The 20,092-nt window shown below is 37.0% G+C and overlaps 1 protein-coding gene across 1 annotated transcript in view; it reads right to left on the bottom strand.

The window, feature by feature from the left end:
- The window catches only part of SLC6A11 (solute carrier family 6 member 11), a 174,873-nt gene that overhangs the window by 20,864 nt on the left and 133,917 nt on the right, over nucleotides 1-20,092 (bottom strand). The window contains exons 7-9 of the mRNA XM_051982320.1: nucleotides 15,248-15,351; nucleotides 4,892-5,016; nucleotides 168-280 (exon numbers count right to left, since the gene is read on the bottom strand). Of these exons, the coding sequence (XP_051838280.1) occupies nucleotides 168-280; nucleotides 4,892-5,016; nucleotides 15,248-15,351 (342 nt within the window). The remainder of the gene's footprint in view (nucleotides 1-167; nucleotides 281-4,891; nucleotides 5,017-15,247; nucleotides 15,352-20,092) is intronic.

Genomic DNA, 20,092 nt, shown 5'->3' with positions numbered 1-20,092 from the left:
CCAAACTTAGCATAATGAATTGTTGTTTGATAATTTTTTGAAGTTATTTTTGAAGTTATTTAAGGTGAATTAAATTGGACTCTAACTCTAAGCAGAAAGAGGAGGCCAGTTCCTTTATGGGGAGAATTGGAGCCCTTCCCACCAAGTGTTCCAGAGGAGTCTCTTACCTGGCTGTCCAGTCCCAAGAAGATGAGCATCATGAAGAACAAGGTAGCCCACAGAGGAGAAAGGGGCATCATGGTGACCGCCTTGGGGTAGGCAATAAAGGCTAGGCCGGGGCCTGGAGACAAGGAAAGAAATGATCATGTGGTATGTCCCCTATCTCCAGGTATCTTCCACACAGCTGCCCCTTTTGCCCCCATCAGGGGCACCAAGAAATCCTTGCCAAATTGCTAACAATGAGAAGGAACAGAAAGACATCTGGGAAGGTGGGTTTATAAGAGATTATTTCCCCAGATGATTGATTGGGCTTCAATTCTAGTTTCTTGCTTCTGTTTAGGAGATTGAGATATGATAATATGGATTAGAGGGAAAGGGCATAATGAGAAATGCCCTCTATCCAAGTAACAAACTACTTAGATTTATTACTAAACCTCTCTGATTCTCAATTTCTTCATCTGTAAAATAGGGTGGTTGAACTAGGCTTGAATTAGGCTTCATCTGTAAAATAGGGTGGTTGAACTAGGCTTAACAATTAAAATTATCCAGAAGTGGAATGGACTGCCTTGGGAAGAATCCATTGATTCCCTACCCTTAGAGTTTTTGAGTAGTCAGCTAGCATTTATTAAGCATCTGCTATATTTCAAACACTGTGCTAAGGGCTGGGAATACAAAAAAAAGGAAAAATACAGACCCTGTTCTCATGGGAGCTCGTTTAAACATGTTTTAGAGGAAATGCTTTTTTTGGAATGGGTCATACTAATAATAATATTTATTACATTAAGTATATCAATTGTAAATATGTATTATAACATAATAATAAGATCTGCACAGTATTTACTTATTTATCTCATTTGGTTCTCATGACAACCCCATGAAATTGAAACTGAAGCTCCTAAAAGTTAAATGAAAAGGCCAGAGTCACACAGCTAATTAAGCGTCCAAGGCAGGATTTAAATTCAGGTCTTCCTAACTCCAATATCCTACCCACTATGCCACCTAGCTGCTTACCAAGGACATTTACAATTTTAAAATTCTCTGATTTTGTGACTAAATAATCATGAGGTCTTTTCTAGCTCTAAATCTATGCTCCTAATTATTTCATTTCTTTTCCTTTTCCTTTAGGGGGATGGGGAGACTCTAATTTTAGTCAATTTCTTTAGAGTGAGTAGAATTTTGGAATATCTTCTATGCATCTCCATTTTCTCCTCCATCTTGCAAGGAGGAATTGTGCAGTGGCAGAAAGCATGAACTCAGACTCAGCCCGAGAAAAGCAGAAAAGCAGGCGAGATGGAGAGGGAGCTTAATAGGTTAGCTCTGGAGAAAATTAATTTACCTAAGGGCTCCAACATTATTGTCTTTTTTGTCAATATGACTGCAACTCTGCTCATGGCTGCTTATTCATGGAATACTATAATCTTCACGCTGGAAAGCACCTTGGGGTCACCCAATCAAATCTTTGCCCTATGCTAGCACTCCTTCACCCTCCACTTAAAATAAAAGAATTTATAGCTGGAGGGAAACAAGATCACAATTAAAAAAAAAAAAATCTCGACTGAATTAGAATGTGCTCCTAATATCTGAAAGTCTAAAGCTCCATCAGCATGTGTCTCTCAACTGGGTAATGGACTGAACCGAATGAAATGACTTTGGCCAGAGAATTATGCTTCCTTTTCTGAAATGGAGGGTGAAACCCAGGAGGGTTATCTCCTTGTTCACACAGAGCTAAATGATGAAAAGGATGTTGGGATCATGGCGCCACCCAGTGGGAAGAAGAAGAACAGCTGGCAACTTTGGAGGTGAGACTCCCCAGAAAGACTTTTGTCCCCTGACTGCACAGACTCCTGCTCCAAGAATGCTTTCTGTGGCGCTGTCCACGCCTAGCTCCTTGCCTCCCCCTGTGATTAACCTCATCCCCTCCAATTTATCCTGTACATATATTTTAATAGAGCTGTTTGTGTATTGTCTCCCCTCATGAGACTGTGAACCCCTCGAGAGCAGGGCTGTTTTCCGCCTTTCTTTGTATCTTGAACACTTAGCACAGTGCCTGGCATGTTGTACATGCCTAATTTGTTGAGTGAGTGACCAAAACACTGGACTGAGTGCTTTAGTCACATTATCTCATTTTGAAGGTCGATGCTATTATTATCTCTTTTTTATAGTTACGGGTCAGAAAGGAGTTGGGTGACTTGATCATGGTCCTAAGGATTTCATGGATTCATTGCTTTGCCAAGGACACTTAATTCTCTCTGAATTTCAAAACTGGAAAGTGGAGCATTGACAACCACCAGCAAGAAGGGAGAGAAGCCAGTTCCATCCTATCTCACCCCAGCGACCATGGACATTTCCAGATGTTGGAGTACTCTGTGCAGGACAGGAAGAAGGTAGAAATATATAATCATAAGAGCATGGAATGGACCCTGGATCCTGGAAGCTGGAGGGTTAATCCAACTCTTATTGGTAACTATCAATGTGATCTGAGTCTTTTTTTCCAGGATGTGCTTTCCTCCTCAGTCCAATGAGGGAATTGGACCATTGCATCAGATGGCACTAGTAGCAGTGCCAGTGATAAAGATGATGGTAATGGGAGTAATGCAGTATAGTGGGTAGGATCAAAAAGACCTGAGTTTTAATCCTGCTTCAGAAATTGAGCAGTTGTGTTTCATGGATAAATCATTTAACCTGACTCCCCCTCAGACATCACTGTCTTAATCTATAAAATGAGGGGATTGGACTTCCAGCTCTGAATCTTGGATCCTGGGAGCCACAATTTAGGCTTCTCATTCCACCACTGTCTATGTAATTTTATGCAGGTCACTTCACATCTAAGTAATTTAACATTACCTAGGGAAATCTCTAAGACTGTAAGTTGCAGAATATTTACAATTTGAAATGGAGGCTGGTTTCATCACTGGGAATTTTCTTTGTCACTGAAATCAGAGACTTGGCTCAAATGAAAAAACAAAAATCCAATCTAAACAAAACTGTGAGAGTCTTTACCTTCTGTCTATTCTGTATGTATTTTTAATGTACTTATCACTCATCGGATGCTTCTCCCATTAAAATATAAGGTCCTCAAGGAAAGGGATGTTTTTGCTTTTCTTTGAATTTTATATTGGCACATAAGAAGTGCTTAATAAATGCTTGATGACCATTGAGTATTTGTGCAGAGTTTCAAAGCTGACCTAAGTGCTTCAAAAACATTTTTCATTTAAACCTCTAAAAGATGCTGTAAAATAGGTTCTATAGTTACTTTATACTGATTTTTACAGATAAGGAAACTGAGGAGCTCAGAGATTAATTGACTTGCTCAAAGTCACATAGCTAGTCAGTGTCAGAAGGGGGATTTGAACCCAAGTTCTTCCATACCAAGTCCAATATTCAATCTACTGTATCACAAGATAATGTATATAAAATGCTTTGTCAACTTTAAAATCTCTATATCTCTATATCTGTGCCTATATCTATATCTATATATTAAAGTGTGTACATGTATAAACACTATATATGTAAACATATGTCATATAAGTTAATCACCATTAATTTATTAAAGATAAAAGACGTACTCCTCCTTTCTCCCTTTTTTTCAAGGCAAGCAATGTTAACTGATTTGCATAGAATCACCCAACTAATAAATGTTAGAAAGGAGACTGAAACCAGGTCTTCCAGACCAAGTCCAATGTTGAGTCCATTGTACCATAATAAGATAATTTATATAAAATGCTTTGTCAATTTTAAAATGCTACATATATAGCCATGCCTGTATATGTGTATATAATATACATATTCATTATATATGTATGTATATATATATATATATATATATATGACTCATTATCAGTTTCTTAAAGTAAACACCCTCTTTTGGAGGCAATCAGAATCGAGTGACTTGCCCAATTAGTAAGTGTTGAGGCTAGATTTGAACTCAGGTTCTTGGCTCTGGAGCCAATATTCTCTCCCCTCTTTCTTTTTTATAGACTATGGAATCCTATTAAGCAGTGGTTCTCAAAGTATGGTCTAGAGAATCTTGGGGATCACTGAAACCTTTTTAAAGGGTCTACAAATTCAAAAATAGTTTTTATTTCCAATATGGTAAATGTCTATAAATATAATCCATATACACAAAAATGCTTTGGAGAGATCCTCAATAATTTTTAATAGGATAAAGATACTGAAAACAAAAGTTTGAGAACCACTGCTATTAAGATATAAGGTAGCATGTCTTATTAGTCTTTACCCCTTCTTTTTTCCTGTTTTGTTTGGGAGGAAGGGGAAGGGCGTAAACACCTAAAGAACTAGTTTTTATAAAACCTTCTGTTCCAAATTTTCCCTTCCTTCTCCCCACTCCCTCCCTTAAATGGCAGGTAGTCCGAAGTTATGGATGCTAAGCACTGGACTAAGTGCTTTACTCATATTATCTTATTTCATTCTCACAACCTGAGAAAGTAGATGCTATTATATCTCTTTTTATAGCTGAGGTAATGGGGGCAGAAAAGGGTTGAGTGACTTGACCATGGTCCTAAGGCTAGAAAATATTAGAAGCTGAGTATTCTGGAATCCAGACACAGAATTCTATCCATTATACCTGTAGCTGCCTCTTGTTTCACTGGTTTGGAGACATTAATTGAGGATGTTAATTGTCACTTTGTACATGTCTTGAAACAGAATTTATGGATATTTTAAGAAACACATTGACAAAACCCTGGTGGTTTTCTTCTCCAGGCAAACATACCTGATTCTGCCACCTCGGCAATGGGCACCCCCTGCTCGTACGCCATGAATCCAAGGACAGAGAAAATGGCAAACCCGGCCACAAAACTGGTGCCACTGTTCAGACAGCACAGCATGATGCAGTCTCTGGAGGAGAGAAACAAGAGGACCTTACATAGACTGGCACTGGACAGCTCCCACAACACAACATGGCAGACTCTGCTCCACATAGAGAGGCACTGGTATTACTCATTTGTGAATTTGTTGGTTAAAAAAAAACAATTAATAGCAATGACAAAATTCTGTTGGATGTGGCTCTTCTCAACAATGAGAAGTGTCCAATGAGGACAGTTCCAATAATCTTGTGATGAGGAGAGCCATCTACATCCAGAGAAAGGACTGTGGTTACTGAGTGTAGAACACAACATAGCAGTTTCATTCTTTTTATTGTTGTTTCTTGAATTCAATTTTCTTTTTCACTTTTTTCCTTTTTGAGCTGATTCTTCTTGTGCAGCAAAATAGCTGTATTTATATAATATGTAATATTGTATATAAAATACATATGCCTATGTTGGATTTACATTTATGTTTACCATGTTTAACATATATTGGATTACTTGCCATCTAGGAGACGGGGTGGGAGAAAGGGGGATAAATTGGAACACAAGGTTTTACAAGGGCCAGTGATGAAAAATTATCCTTGCATATGTTTTGAAAATAAAATCTTCAATAAAAATAAAATAAAAAGAACAATTCATTTTTATATAACACTTTGTAACAAATGAGACACTTTTGTCACAAAGGCTTTGTCAATAATGTCCATAGTATTCTTCCCATTTCATTCAATGAGATGGCTTCTAAGTCCCCTTCCATAATAAATCATTAATAGCTAGTAAGAATCAAAAAGGAGATTTGCATGAAAATATTCTAATTCCCAAGTATAGCCCTTTCTTCTGTATGGGCCGCTAGATGGAGCCATAGTATATGGACAGACCAGCCTGGAATCAGAAGGACTTGAGTTCAAAATTCTAGCTCTGTGATCCTGGGCAAGTCACTTAATGCCTATATGCCTCAGTTTCCTCACCTGCCAAATGGGGATAATAATGGGACCTGCCTCTGAGATTGTTGTAAGAATCAAAATGAAATAATATTTGCAAAGCACTAATCACAGTGCCTGGCACATAATAAGTGCTATACAAATGTTAGTTATTATTATTATTTTTGATTCCCACTATGCTGTACAGCAATATTATTCTACCTTTTGGCAGACTGTGACCATCACAATAACACTACTTGTTCAATGTTTTCTATTTTGTTAGCCTCTTTCTCATATGTAATCATAATAAGGCTTCACGGTTCCATGAGACTTTAGGTTAATTTACAAAGACTTGTTTTTGGTTATTGCATCAGCTCTTGGAGGGAGATAGTGCCAGTGTTGTGACTCTTATTTTACAGATGAAGAAACTGAGGCTCAAAGAAATAAAGGGACCAAGGGCACATGGTGAGAAAGAGAAAGAAGTTAATTAGGACCCGATCACCTGATGCCTAAATTTATTGCTCTAATTTCTAGCCAACCAATGGGATAATAAGAACCAGTGTTCTTTTCACTATATAGATTAGTATCACTGAGTTTTAGAAAGATTCAATGCTTTGTGCAAAGTACAAATGTAATTCTTTCAATTTCAAAACTATAAAATTCAACATCGACAACCAGCAAGAAGGGAAAGAAGCCAGTTCCATCCTATCTCATACTAGGGACCATGTGAAATTAGGGGAGAAGAATCCGAGAGAAGTCCCATGATTTCCCACCCTATCTACCCAAAAGGAAACTAGAATTCCTCAAAAATACTACTTAGCATGTAGGGGTGGAATTGGGGACAGGATTGAGGGAAGTCCTAAATATGGCATGAAAAGACCTGGGTTTCAGTCCTAACCCTGACACTTACTTGTTGGGTGGCCCTGAGAAAATCAAGATCACTTCTCTTCATTGCCTCAACTTTTTCATTTCTAAAATGGGAATGGTAATAGCCAGCTCAGGGATACTTCAATTTCTTAAAAATGTGAGTCACTATCATCATATCTGATTAGAAAACGCAACCTTTCTATGGCTTTTTGTTGTTCCTCAAAGAGGGCAACACATCTCTGACATCCCTGCCTTTACATATGTTGTTCTCCATCTTGGAATGAATTCTCTTTTCACTTTTGCCTCTTAGAAACCTTAGTTTTTTTGAAGCTGAGTGGATGCCCATCAGTTGGGGAATGTCTGAATAAGTTATGGCATATGGATGTTATGGAATATTATTGTTCTATAAGAAACGATCAGCAGGATGATTTCAGAAATGTCTAGAGTGACTTAAATGAACTGATACTAAGTGAAATTAGTAGAACAATAAGATTATACAATGATCAGTTCTCATGGACTTGGCTCTTTTCAACAATGAGATGATTGAGACCAATTCCAATAAACTTGTGATAGAGCCATCTGAATTGGGGATGAATGTGGATCACAACATAGCATTTTCACTTTTTTTGTTGTTTGCTTGCTTTTTGTTTTCTTTCTCATATTTTTCTTTTTGATCTGATTTTTCTTGCACAGCATGGTAATTGTAGAAATACGTATACAAGAATTGCACATGTTTAACATATCCTGGATTACCTGATGTCCAGGGAGGAAGTTAGAAGAAATGAGTGAGAAAAATTTGGAACACAAGGTTTTGCAAGGGTAAATGTTAAAAACTATGTTGGCATATATTTTGAAAATAAAAAGCTATTGTTTAAAAAAGAAACCCTAGTTTTCTTCAAAGCTCAGCTCAGATACCCTCTCTTCAATAAAAATTTTTCTCAACAGCTAGTGCCTCCCCCATCCTCCAAATTTCCTTGTATTTTGTATATTCTCATATGTGTATGTTTTCTTTTCTGAATGTAAACTCCCTGAGAACAGTACTGTTTCATGCTTGTCTTTGCATTTATAGAACCTCACACAATCCCCAGAACATATTTATCACATAACATGCTCTCTTAATTTAATTATGGGAAAGGACTGCCCAAGGACAGAGGAAACACATTAGAATAATTCTTAACTTGGATCTATGATCCTTCAAAGAGTTAATGGACAGATGTCAAAATGGATAAAAAAAAAAGAATCTTTATTTTTCTTACGTTATTAGCTGTTCCTTGAATTATGACTTTTATTTTCCGAAAAGAGATCTATATACTTCCCCATGAGTCACTAAAGAGACCCCAGCACAAACAAGGTTATGAACATTAGGATCTCATTTCTGTGGGAGGAAAAGAAATCACCCCAACAAAGCAGAGCTCAGAGAATTCCAGCCAGTTCTGATTATGGGATCAAAGTGAGAATAGAAATGGACCTCAGAGGTCATCGATCCTATCCTGCTTATGTTACAGATGACCCTGAGACTGAGAAAGCTTATGTGATTTTATCTACAGCTGATCTGAATTCAAATACTGCCTTGGATATTTACCAGCTCTGTCACACTGGATAAATCACTTAACCTCTCTGTACCCCAGTTTCCTTGCTTATAAAATAGGGTGGTTGAAATTAATTGCTTTGAATCTATGATCTTAGGAACTCAAGGTGAAGGGGTGAGAGAAAAATGTGAGGAGGGGAAGGAAGACATAAGTCTGAGAAAAGGAGGCCTTCAGGGGCATGGGTAATCAGCAATGGGCTCTATTGATGCAGAAATAAACTTGTGCTCTTCATTATTGCAAATCCCCCAGGCAAGAGATTCCATCTCTAAGACGCCATTTTCTTGAAATAATGACTGAGAGAGGAACTTGATTGTTGCAAGGAAATGGGGTTCTTAAAGTGACCTTCCAGCCTTTACTGTGGAGAGTTCATCTACATTTATTGAAGCTGACCCCCGGGGGAGTTGTGCTGATCAGTGCAGGCAGAGGCTGTATGGTAAATGAAACTGAAGGGAAGGAATCAGGATGCAAGCAAGAAAGTGAATCTAGCAACCTTGATACTTGCTTCATTCACTTTGGATTTCAGGCATTCATGGCTGCCATCACACTATTACAATGAGCAAGGGGAGACCTGAGGATTGAATGATGAAGACTTGTGGGCTGGCAGCCCCATCCAGAAGCCTGGAGAAGCCTTTCTGGAGAAGCAGTTGGATTCTAGATTTAAGGTTCAAGACTAATAGGGAAGATCAGGGCAGGGACACTATGATGGAGTAGAAAACATTGGTTTGCAGTCACAGAATTTTCAGGGTGAAATGGGGACCCTTATGTAACCCAAACTAAGACAGACACACACACACACATACACATCCTCTGGAGCCAAGTAAAACCAAATTTAATCCTTCTTCCCACAAAACAGCCCATTTAGGTAATTCAAGACAGCTCTAACATCCTCCCTGTAAGACTTCTCAGCTTAATGCTCCAAGTTCTTTTCAAAGCATGCTCATAAGGCATAGACTTGAGCCTTGAGGTCCTTCATCTTTCTGGTTACCTTCTCTTCATCAACATCCTATTCAAAACGTGGTACCTGGAACTAAATACTTCTCCATCTGAAATCTGACCAGGGCAGAGAACAGCAGAAAAACAGCCTCCTTTTTCTCAGAAATTGTTCCTTTTTTAATGGAACCCGAGAGTTCATTAGCTATTTTATTGTCTGCCATAATCACACTAGGATTGGATACTGGCCCTGCTACTTAACACAGCAGAGTAATCTTAGGTCATTTAGCCTAACAGGACCTAAGTTCCTAGAGTTGGACTAAATAATTGGTCTAGTTCTTATCCATTCCCAGAGCCCACAATCTTATTTTTATTGTAGTTGATAAGAATCATTTTTGAACCTGTTTCTTGGAACAAAGGAAGTAACTGGCCCTAAGCTCCTAAAAGACTCTTTTCTCTGGCTTTGTCCATTCTGACTAATCTCCCTCCTGACTAAGAATTGATTCCAATTTTTAAAAAGCATTTATTTAGCATCTTCTATACCCAAGGCACTATGCTCCATTCTGAGACACAAGCACAAAATGAAAACAATTCTTTTCCTTAAGGAGCAAATCACTCAATCAGCTAGCATTTATCAAGCTTTTGTGCCAGGCTCTGAACTGGAGGTACAGGGAAAGACCAAAAAGGAAACAGTTCCAATTCTTAAGGAGCTGAAGGAAAGACAGGAAAGATGTAATATGTAAGTAGATATATATAAGATAATTTTGCAGAAGAAGGAGGCAACCTTCATAATTAGGGGGGTTAGAAAAGGTTTCCTGTGGAATACAGCAAAGATGTATGGATTCTGAAAGGCAGAAATGAAAAAGCACATTCTAGGAAGGTAGGGTAGTTTGCATGAAAGTAAAATGGGGATGGGGCAGAGTTGAGTTTGCGTGGGGGGAAGCAAATTGAAACATAGAGTTAGTAAAAGGGTGTTGGTTTGAAAAGGAAAGCTGGAACCAGGTTATAAAGGCTTTAAATGACTTGCTAAGGAGTCTATAATTTATCTTAGAGGATATAAAGAGATATTGAAGTTTGTTGAACAAAGAAATGGCATGGTCAGATTTTTGTTTTAGGAAGACAATAAAAATAATAAAAACAGCAACAATTATTCTAAGTTAGCATTTCCATAGTACTTTAAAGTTTTCAAAGTGCTTTATAGGATAATTTTGGTGACTGGGTAGAGGATCCATTGGAGTGAACTGAGCCTGGAAATTGCAGTAGTCCAAGTAACTGATGAGAGCCTAAATGAACCTCTTAACTTTGTTACTCCAATTTGTGGATATCCATGTGGATAATTAAAAAATAGGTTTCTTTGATTAAGTATTTTCTGTAGTCATCAGTAAGTTAGCATCAAAGTGGTACCAGAACCCAAGTCTCATATATCTCATACCAAAGCTTTTTCTTCTCTGATCATTTGGTCTCTCAAGTGTCACATAGTGAAAAAAGACCCTGGGCCGAGTCAGGAGACCTGGATCATGCTTCCAGCTCCGTCAAGAATTAACTGAACCTTTCTCTCTCTGGCCCTCAGTTCCCTTACTCAAAAAAGGAGGGATTTGGATTAGCAGAATCATTAATTTTTTTCTGATGTGTTTCAACCCCTGATTCAAAGTTCATAAGGTACAAATACATTCACGCACAAAGTTAAATGGTATATAACCCCAAACTAAGGTTTCCCCTACAAACATTTTTTCTTTTTACAATCCCCTTTATTGATTTCCTTCCACACATAATGATATGGACAGAAAGTAACAGATTCATTTATCCTTAAAATTGTGGTGGATCGATGTTACTGATGTAACTTACTGATGATACAAAGGAGAGCTATATTTTGGTAAGATCCGAATTGAATTGGTAGAATATTTTGGCTGAAGAAAATATTCTGATTTTTCAATAAAACTTTTGGAATTTGCCTCCTGCTGCAGAATGATCAAATGAAATACTCTGCAGGATAGAAAAATGGAAGGCTTGTGAGACATATATGCACATATAATAGCTAGAACTTTTTCTATAAAAGGGAGATGTCTGATATTCACTGAGTATGGGCTCATAGGCAAGTCATTTAATGTTTCTGAGTCTCCATTTCTTCATATGCAAAATGGGCATAATTATACTTGCACTAATTCTTTCATAGGGTTGTTATAAAAAAAGAGCTTTATAAACTTAAGGCACTAAAAATTGTGTATTATTATTACTAGACAACATGAGAGGAAGTATAGAAACATATAGGGGCAAGGAACCAAACATCAAATCTGTGCTTAACTGTTTAAGCAAATTAAGGGCTCTTATGTCTATATCCTATTATGACAATTGTCATGTACGGTGTTTTTAAGAAATAAAAGACTTAATTTCTCTATTTTGCTCCCAAATTTTACTATTTCTCCCTTTATTCTAAGTGTCTTCATAGAGTTGGTAAAATGTTAGAATTAGAAGGGACTTTGCAGAAAATCAAGTATAACCTCATTGTTAAAGATGAGGAAACTGAGTCCCATAAATGGGTAGAGACTTGTAACAAGTGATATTGTCAGTCAGTGACAGAGGACTTATACCAGATTACATTAAATTGCATTTTATAGGCTCCAATTGATATATTTCAAGATGCAAAGTGTCCTATAGAGAAGTTATTTCAAGACACTGGATTAGGTGGTAACTTCATTGTTCTTTCCTGTTCTAAATTTCTGATTTTGATTCCCAAAAAGCAAGTCCCAAATGCTTTGCAACATTGAAGCTCAGTTAAATAAGTGCATTATCCCCAGTACTGATGACTTTGAAGAACATTTATCGATCTAAGTTTGCATGGTTGTTCAATTCGACTCAATGTAACAAACATTTATTAAATACCTAAAGTTCATACCAGAGATTTTTTAAAAATTGAAATAGACCTTGTCCTCAAAGTGCTTGCATTGTGCTCAGAGATTGAGCAAGTGTACGAGTAAGAAAATATAAAGTAGAAATACACAACCATACAAATTAGTTTTAAGAGGGAGAAAATTGGCAAATGTGTCAAGTAGGAAGTGGTACCTAAGTTGTGTTTTGAAGGAAGACAGGGATTCTGAGAGGCAGAAATGAGGGGGAATTATATGTTAAAATGAAAGGAACCATGAGTGTGCAAAGGCACAGTGATAGAAGATACAATGCTATATATGAGCAATAGCTTAGTAGGACAGTTTGACTGAGATGGAGAGTGGATGACGAGGAGAAATTAAGAATGGATAAGTAGGTAGGAACAAGACTGAGATAGTCTTGATGATTTCGCATTTTAGCTTAAAGATGGTAAGAAGCTATTACATATTTCTTGAATAGAGGAGTGTCATGGTCTGATCTGTGTTTTAGGAAGATGATTTGGCATCTGGGCAAATTGGAGAAACAAGAAACTGAAGGCAGGAGACCACTGGGGAGGAGGCTATTAGAATAGTCCAGGCAAGAAATGATGTGAGCCTGATCTATAAATAGAAGCTATGTGAGTGGGGAGAAGAGGATGGAGTTGATGGAGGTTATAGAAGTAATATGGACAAGACTTGGCAACTCACTGGATATAGGGGGTGAAGGAGAGAAAATCAAGGATGACTCCAACATTGTGAACCTGGATGCTTCTTCAACTGCTACTCAATTCTCCTGATTCTGTTCTCTGAGGTCAAAGAGAAACACATGAATCATAGTGCTAGAAGGATGATGGGCATTATCAACAGAAATGGGGAAGCTTAAAAGAGAGATAGGTTTGTTATTTTTTAAAATCAGCGATGTGATTTTGTAAATCCTTAAGTTATTTCCAGGATTTGTATTCTAATTATAATGCCATATAGTATTGTTGTCATTAAGTAGTTTTTGTATTTGTTCTATAAGAAAAAAAATATGGCTTTTAAAATTTTTGTTGTAGATTCTTTTTTTAAGCCAAATATGTTTTTAAAAAATTGGAACACAGGGTTTTACAAGGGTGAATATTGAAAACTATGCACATGTTTTGAAAATAAAAAGCTTTATTAAAAAGGGAAGAGTGAGTGCAAAATTGTCAATTTTTATATTACTTTAAGTTGTAATAAATCCAAGTGTAATACAACATAAAAATAGATTTTTATTGCTACCTCTTGTTTTTACATCACCTGGATTTTCTCTCCCATTCTTCCCTTCTCTTTCCCCAGAGAGTACACCTCACTTGCACTTGAATGATTTGCTCTTTTTCTTTCTAACGCCTAGCATCATAACCCTGAATAATGGAAGAAAAAAAATTCCACTCAAATGAGTGAAAATGACAGGAAAGTGTATTGCCTGTCAACCCTGGACTGTAAAGCCCAAAGAATATTCTTGAAAGAAAAAGACAGGGAGTCACATATGCAAAACAATTGAGTCTAGCCCATTCTTGGAAAATGACAATCTTTTGAGGATGTGGAAGAAAAGGGCAAGACCAGAGGGTCTGCCAATTCATAGACAAGACACCAAAGGAACAGTAATGTTCTCTTCTCCTTTTCTCCTCTCCCACCTCTGCCTCCTTTTCACCTCCCCAAAAGAACTGAATCCATTCTAAATTTCTTTATAATCCTATGTCTTTCACTTTAAGCATTTAAGATTAAGATTATATGGTTATTATTCTGACGTGTCCATAGATTTTACCATCTAGTTTAAAGGGACTAAGACACAAAAAATGTTAAAAAAAAAAAAATCTCTCCTCTAGGGTCCAGCTACTTAAACTATAGCTAGCGATCTCATATGGGGTCTTGTAATTGAAAGTGGGGGGGGGGTCACAAAATTATGGTATATTATCATTAAATATTTGGTTTTATACTAGGTGTCCCAGTAGACAGAATGGTGAACCTGAAATTAAAAAGATCTGAGTTCAGTTCCTGCATCAAATACTCATTTGATCTTGGGCAAGTCACTTTAGTTCTGTGTGCCTCAGTTTCTGCAACTATAGGATGGAGATGATAATAATAGCACTTACCTTTTAGGGTTGTTGTGAGGATAAATGTGATATCTAAAGTATTTTGCAAACCAACAAGAACCATATAAATCTTAGTTATGATTATTGGTTTTATTTTATTATTTTATTACTATATATTCATTTTTAAAATTTCTATATTAATATTATAGTTGTCATAATATGTTTATATGATTATTTTATTATAATATTAATGATAATCTATTGATAATAACACTAAATGTCCTGTTGACATTTAACTGAGAAACTAAAACTAAACTGAGAAAAAAATAAGATTAAATTAAATTAGTAATCCCCAATCCCCAAATGTTCCCTTAAGAAAATATAGTTTGTATCTATCCAAAGCATTAATATGTCTTTGATGGGTACTTGACACCTACCCTGCTGCATCCCATCCAGAGAGTATTAGGAGGTACCCAAAAAGCTGAAAGAGAGGTCAATGGTGAAAGCTGTTCAGCCACACTACTGCCTTGGATTGACATATCAGGTCTAGCCCAATATTATATGAGTTCAATAATATCCACTTTCCTAATGAACTGCTGAAAACAAGACATCCCTTCCTGCAAATCCTCCTTTTCTTCCAAGAAGTGTCAACTTTATCACATTTGACCATAGAGGAGACAGAAAGGGGGATCATTTCCCAAGGAATTTGGGGCATTTTTCAAATACAAAATGGTCCTCTCTGAATTGTCTGTGTATCCTTCAGGAGAGAATCTAGAGGATGACTCCCTATACACATGGAGTTATTTGTCCCTGTATTATTGAAATGTCACTCACACTTTCCATTTAAGCTCAATCCCTAGTCCTTTTGGCCAAACTCAGAAAACAGAGGCATCCAGAGATTGATGACATCCATCTTTGGCATTGACCATTAAGAGAAAGAAAGTTCAGCCTTCATCAAAGACTCCAAGTATTTCCTTCTACCAAAAAGTATGTTACAAATAAAGGTTGAGGCTCAGTTTGTGGGTAGTATGGGAGACTTACCTGTAGCAATTATTATTATAATTGTTGTAACTTCCCAGAGCTGTCAAACATCCCAGGCAGATGGCATAGGAGAAAAATATCTGAGTTCCAGCATCTACCCAGACCTGTAGGAAAAGACCATAAGAGTCACAACAGAGGAGGAATTAGACAGGAAGGGACACATGAGGAGATTCTGCTTTTTTGTTTGTCTCCCTGGGAAACAACTAGGATTCAAATTTGAAAATATTCATGTAGTGGATCAATCAATTTAAAAAAAAAAGCAAATATGTTATTCTTGAATTGACTTAATACATTAAACATCTCAACTTATTTTAATTAACTTCTTAATGAATCACAGAATTTTAAGAATTGGAAAAGAACTGAGAGAAACCTTAACTAAAGTATGAATCCATTGATGTTTATTCAGCAAGTCATGGGCTGGTTATTTACAGTGACAGAGAAATTACTATATTCCAACAATTTTGATTCTATATTACTTTGAATGCTTTTCTTTCTCTGTAATTAATATTGCCATTTGTTTATTCATTCATCAAGAATTATTCATAAAGTATCTACTGTGTGCAGAGATATGGGTTAGATATAGTAGAATATACAAATTTTAAATAAGACACAATCAGTTCTCTGAAAGAGCTTACAAGTTAGTGGATGAGATAAGAAACAAAGATATATTTGTGGTATAAAATATTATATATGACCAAGAGGGATATAGAACTGAGGACAGAAGCAGAAGATTTTTTAGCATTTGAATTAGAATATAAAGAATTAGTCAAAATTTAACTGTCAAAGTAGGGGAGGGAATACATACTAGGCATAGGAAAAATTGTTAGAAGAAGACACACAAAAAGCAAAAAATCATTATCTATTTAAGGGATAGCCAACAGTTTCATTTGCCTAGAGCATAGAGTAATTATATGGAGAAGAATTATATTAAAAGGTTATGAAATTATGGTGTCCAGCTATGGAGAACTGAATGTTGAACAAATAAGTTCGAACTTTACTGAGTAAGCAATAGAAAGCCATTGAAGATGTTTAAGAAGTGGAGTGTCATGACTAGAATTTATGCATAACCAAAAAAAACAATTAATTTAGCAAAAATATGAAGTGTGGATGATAGGGGAAGAAAGTAGAGGAAATTTTGAAGAATTTTATTTTGATAGTTCAAATGGTTAGTACTGAAGGCCTCTATATAGAAGGTAGTATGGAAACAAAAGTATGGATGTAAAAAAAGATTATTGCAGACATTAAGAAATGAGGATGAGGAAAGAATCAAAGACAATTGTGAAGGTACTATGGTGTAAGAGGCAAACTTCTGTCCTTAGATTGAGGATGATCTCAGCCTCAGGCACATAATATATGATTCTAGTAAAATAGCTTAAAATATCCATACCTCAATTTACTGATCTGTAAAATAAAGGGATTGGGTTTGATGGTCTCTTTGTTTTCATTTAACTCTAAACTTTGGCTAATGCTAAGAAAATGGGAGACTGGATGAGCAATTAACTGACAGACTCAGAAGGAAGTGTTTAAGGGGTAAGATAATAAGCTTGGTTTTGTATGTATAGAATTTAAGGGACTGGTGGAACAGCAAGATTTAGATATAAGCCTGAAACTCTGAAAAGAGAGATCAGATTGAATTCACAGAAAGGATGCATTCATTCAACAAATACTTATAAAATGTGTATTATGTATTAGACACAAGGATGCAAGAATGAAAATGAAACATCATTGCCCTCAAGAAGTATGTTTCCATGGGTGAACACAAATTATGCAAATAAGTTAAGACAAAATAGATAGCAAGCAGATACAATGTAATTTCATGGCAAGAAAATATCAGCCACTAAGGAGGTTGGGATAGACATTGTATAGGAGTTGAGTTGACATCTAAACAAAATTAGAGTTGCCAAGAGGCAAAATTAAGGAGAGTCAGCATTCTAGGCATGGGGTACATCTTATACAAAGGTACAGTGATGGGAAATGGAATCTCACGTGTAGGGCACAGAAAACAGTCTAGTTTGGCTGGCAGGACCAAAGAATATATGAAAAGGAATAATGAGAAACAAATTTGGAAAGGCAAACTAGAGGCAGATTGTTAAAAAGCAGGAGGCTCAGTTGAGAATTTTCTATTTATACTAAAGGCAATAAAGAACTACTTTGATCTTTGTGAGTAGGGAAGTTACATGGTCTGGCCAGCAACCTGCCTTTGGGATGGCAATCTGGCAGCTATTTTGAAGGTGGATTGGAGAGAAGAGAGATTTGACACAAGGAAACCAATGAAGAAGCTAGTCTAAGCAAGAGATGTTAAGGGTGTGGGCTAGGAAGATATTCATAGGAATAGAGAAAAGCATACAGATGTAAGAAATGTTGTGGAAATTTCAATGATGAATCAGTCAAAAATATTATTAAGCACTTTCTATGTACTAGGTGGCACAGTGGGTATAGTGTCAGAACTTGGGTTAGGAAGGTTCATCTTCCTGTGATCAAATGCAGACTCAGTAGCTGTGTGACCCTTTTTGCCTCAGTTTTCTCATCTGTAAGAGGAGCTAGAGAAGGACATGGTAAATCACACCTGTATCTCTGCTAAGAAAATACTCGAAAGGGGTCATGAAGAGTTGGATGCAATTGAAAAAAAAATTGGACAAGAAAAATGTACCAGTCACCGTGGGAGCTAGAAAAATGAAGAAAGACAAAAGAAATTTCCTTCTCTAAATAAGCCCAATCTAATGATGATTGGCAACTGATTAACTCTATGGGATGAGGTAGAAGGTAAGAGTTGAGAGTACTCTAGGGTTGTGTCAACTGGGTAACTGGAAGGATAGTGGTCTCCCCAACAGAAAGAAGGAAATTTAGAAGAGGGCAGAAGGAAAATAATAAGCTCTGTTTTGAATATTTTGAGTCGGAGATGCTTGTAGGACATCCAGTTTAAAATGTCCAATAGAAATATGGATCTGTATTGCCTGGCACCTAGCTAGTATTTAAAACAGCATGGGTTGTTTGATTGGTATTCAGGGGAGAGGTCTAGGCTAGTAAAAGAAATTTGGAAATCATCTTTCTCTAAAGATTAGAATGGAAGCTTTAGGAGTAAATGGGATTGATGAAGGACAGAGTCTAGAAACTATGTAGAGAGAGAAGTGAAACGGGGCAGAATCTTGGGGAGCAAGTCCATTTTTTGGACAAGATGAGGAACAAGTGAAATGGATGAGGAATAAATGAAAGTGATAGATCAGGAGTCAGAGAAACAGGAGAACCAAGTGAGTTTGAAGCCTCTAAAGGAAAAATTAAAGGAACGTAGAATTCCCTTTAAGTGGGATAGTGATAAATAGTGTTAACTGTTGTAGGGGAATATAATTGAGAAACCCAAGTTAATTTTGTTAATTAGGAGGTCATTGGCACTCTATGAGGGAACAGATTCAGTAGAGTAGGGACAAAAGCCAGATTGCAAGGCACTGAACAGAGAGGAGACAGTAAGAAAGGAAAGCTGGATGCAACTTCTTAGGGTATAGACAATCTTTTCTCAAAAGTTTTGTGATGAAGATGAAGTGAAAGATGGGATGGTAGCAGGAAAGCTTTGCTGTCTGAGGAAATATATATTTAGGATTGGGGAGACCTGAGCATGTGAGTGAGCAGATGTAGGTAGATTACGAAGAAACCAGTAGAGAGACAAAGAATGAAGATTAATGAGAGGGAAAAACTGCCAAAACAAGATCTGGAGGAGGGATAGAATTAAGGTAGAAGGGTTCACATTGAAGAAGAGGAGTATTTTTTTTTGTGCTGAGAAAGAGACAAACATACAGAGAGACAGAGAGAGACAGGGAGAGTCACACACAGAGAGAAGCAGAGGCAGAGACACAGAGACAGACACACACACAAAAAGAGAGAGTGAGAATGAGAGAGAGAAAGAGAGAGAGAGAGAGAGAGAGAGAGAGAGAGAGAGAGAGAGAGAGAGAGAGAGGGAGGAAGACAAGAGGAGAGTGGAGGAGAGGAGAAAAGAGGAGAGGAGAGAGAGGAGAGGAGAGGAGAGGAGAGGAGAGGAGAGGAGAGGAGAGGAGAGGAGAGAGAAGAGAGAAGAAGAGAGGAGAAGAGAGAAGAAGGGAGAGGAGGAGAGAAGAAGAGAACAGAGAAGAGAGGAGAGGAGAGGAGAGGAGAGGAGAGGAGAGGAGAGGAGAGGAGAGGAGAGGAGAGGAGAGGAGAGGAGAGGAGAGATGTTTTGAGGAATAAGGTAAGAGATGAAGCATGTACCTGCCTTCTGATAAAGAGGTTATGAACTCAAAGTACAGAATAAGACATATTTTCCAATGTGACCAATGTAGGAATAACTTTTGCTTATCTATGAATATTTATTATAAGAAAGAGTGTCTTTCTCAATTAGGGGGCAGAATCTGGGAGAAAGAAAAAAAAATAAATGCTTGTTAATTGAATTAAAAAAAACCAGGCATTTCATCACAACTCAACCACATGGAAACTGTTGTAGTAGTTCCAGATAACTTGCTCAGCTCAATAAGAGACATTCCATTAATGTCTTCCATACCATGGCACCATTTGGACAATAAGAGGTATAAAAGCACAGAAGAGTTTGCTGGATCCCTCCAATCAGCCAAGGCTAAGGAGGGAGCTGGTCAGTTGAGTAAAAGAAATTCTTTCCTGAAAACCTTCCCCAGAGTCAATTTCACATAATCACAGAACTGAAAGAGACCTTAGTTATCATCCTGTCCAAGCTTCCAAACTTTCTTTTATCAAGGATCCCTTCTAGGAGTCTAGTGAAGTCTACAGACCTCTATTAAGAATAATGTTTTAAATGCATAAAATAAACTTGTAAACATCTATGATTGCAACAGAAAACAAAATTTT

Source organism: Antechinus flavipes, chromosome 1, assembly GCF_016432865.1.
Source record: "Antechinus flavipes isolate AdamAnt ecotype Samford, QLD, Australia chromosome 1, AdamAnt_v2, whole genome shotgun sequence".
NCBI classification, from domain to species: Eukaryota; Metazoa; Chordata; class Mammalia; order Dasyuromorphia; family Dasyuridae; genus Antechinus; species Antechinus flavipes.
The sequence above is the reverse complement of the archived record's forward strand: the minus strand, read 5'-3'. Positions and strand labels throughout refer to the sequence as shown.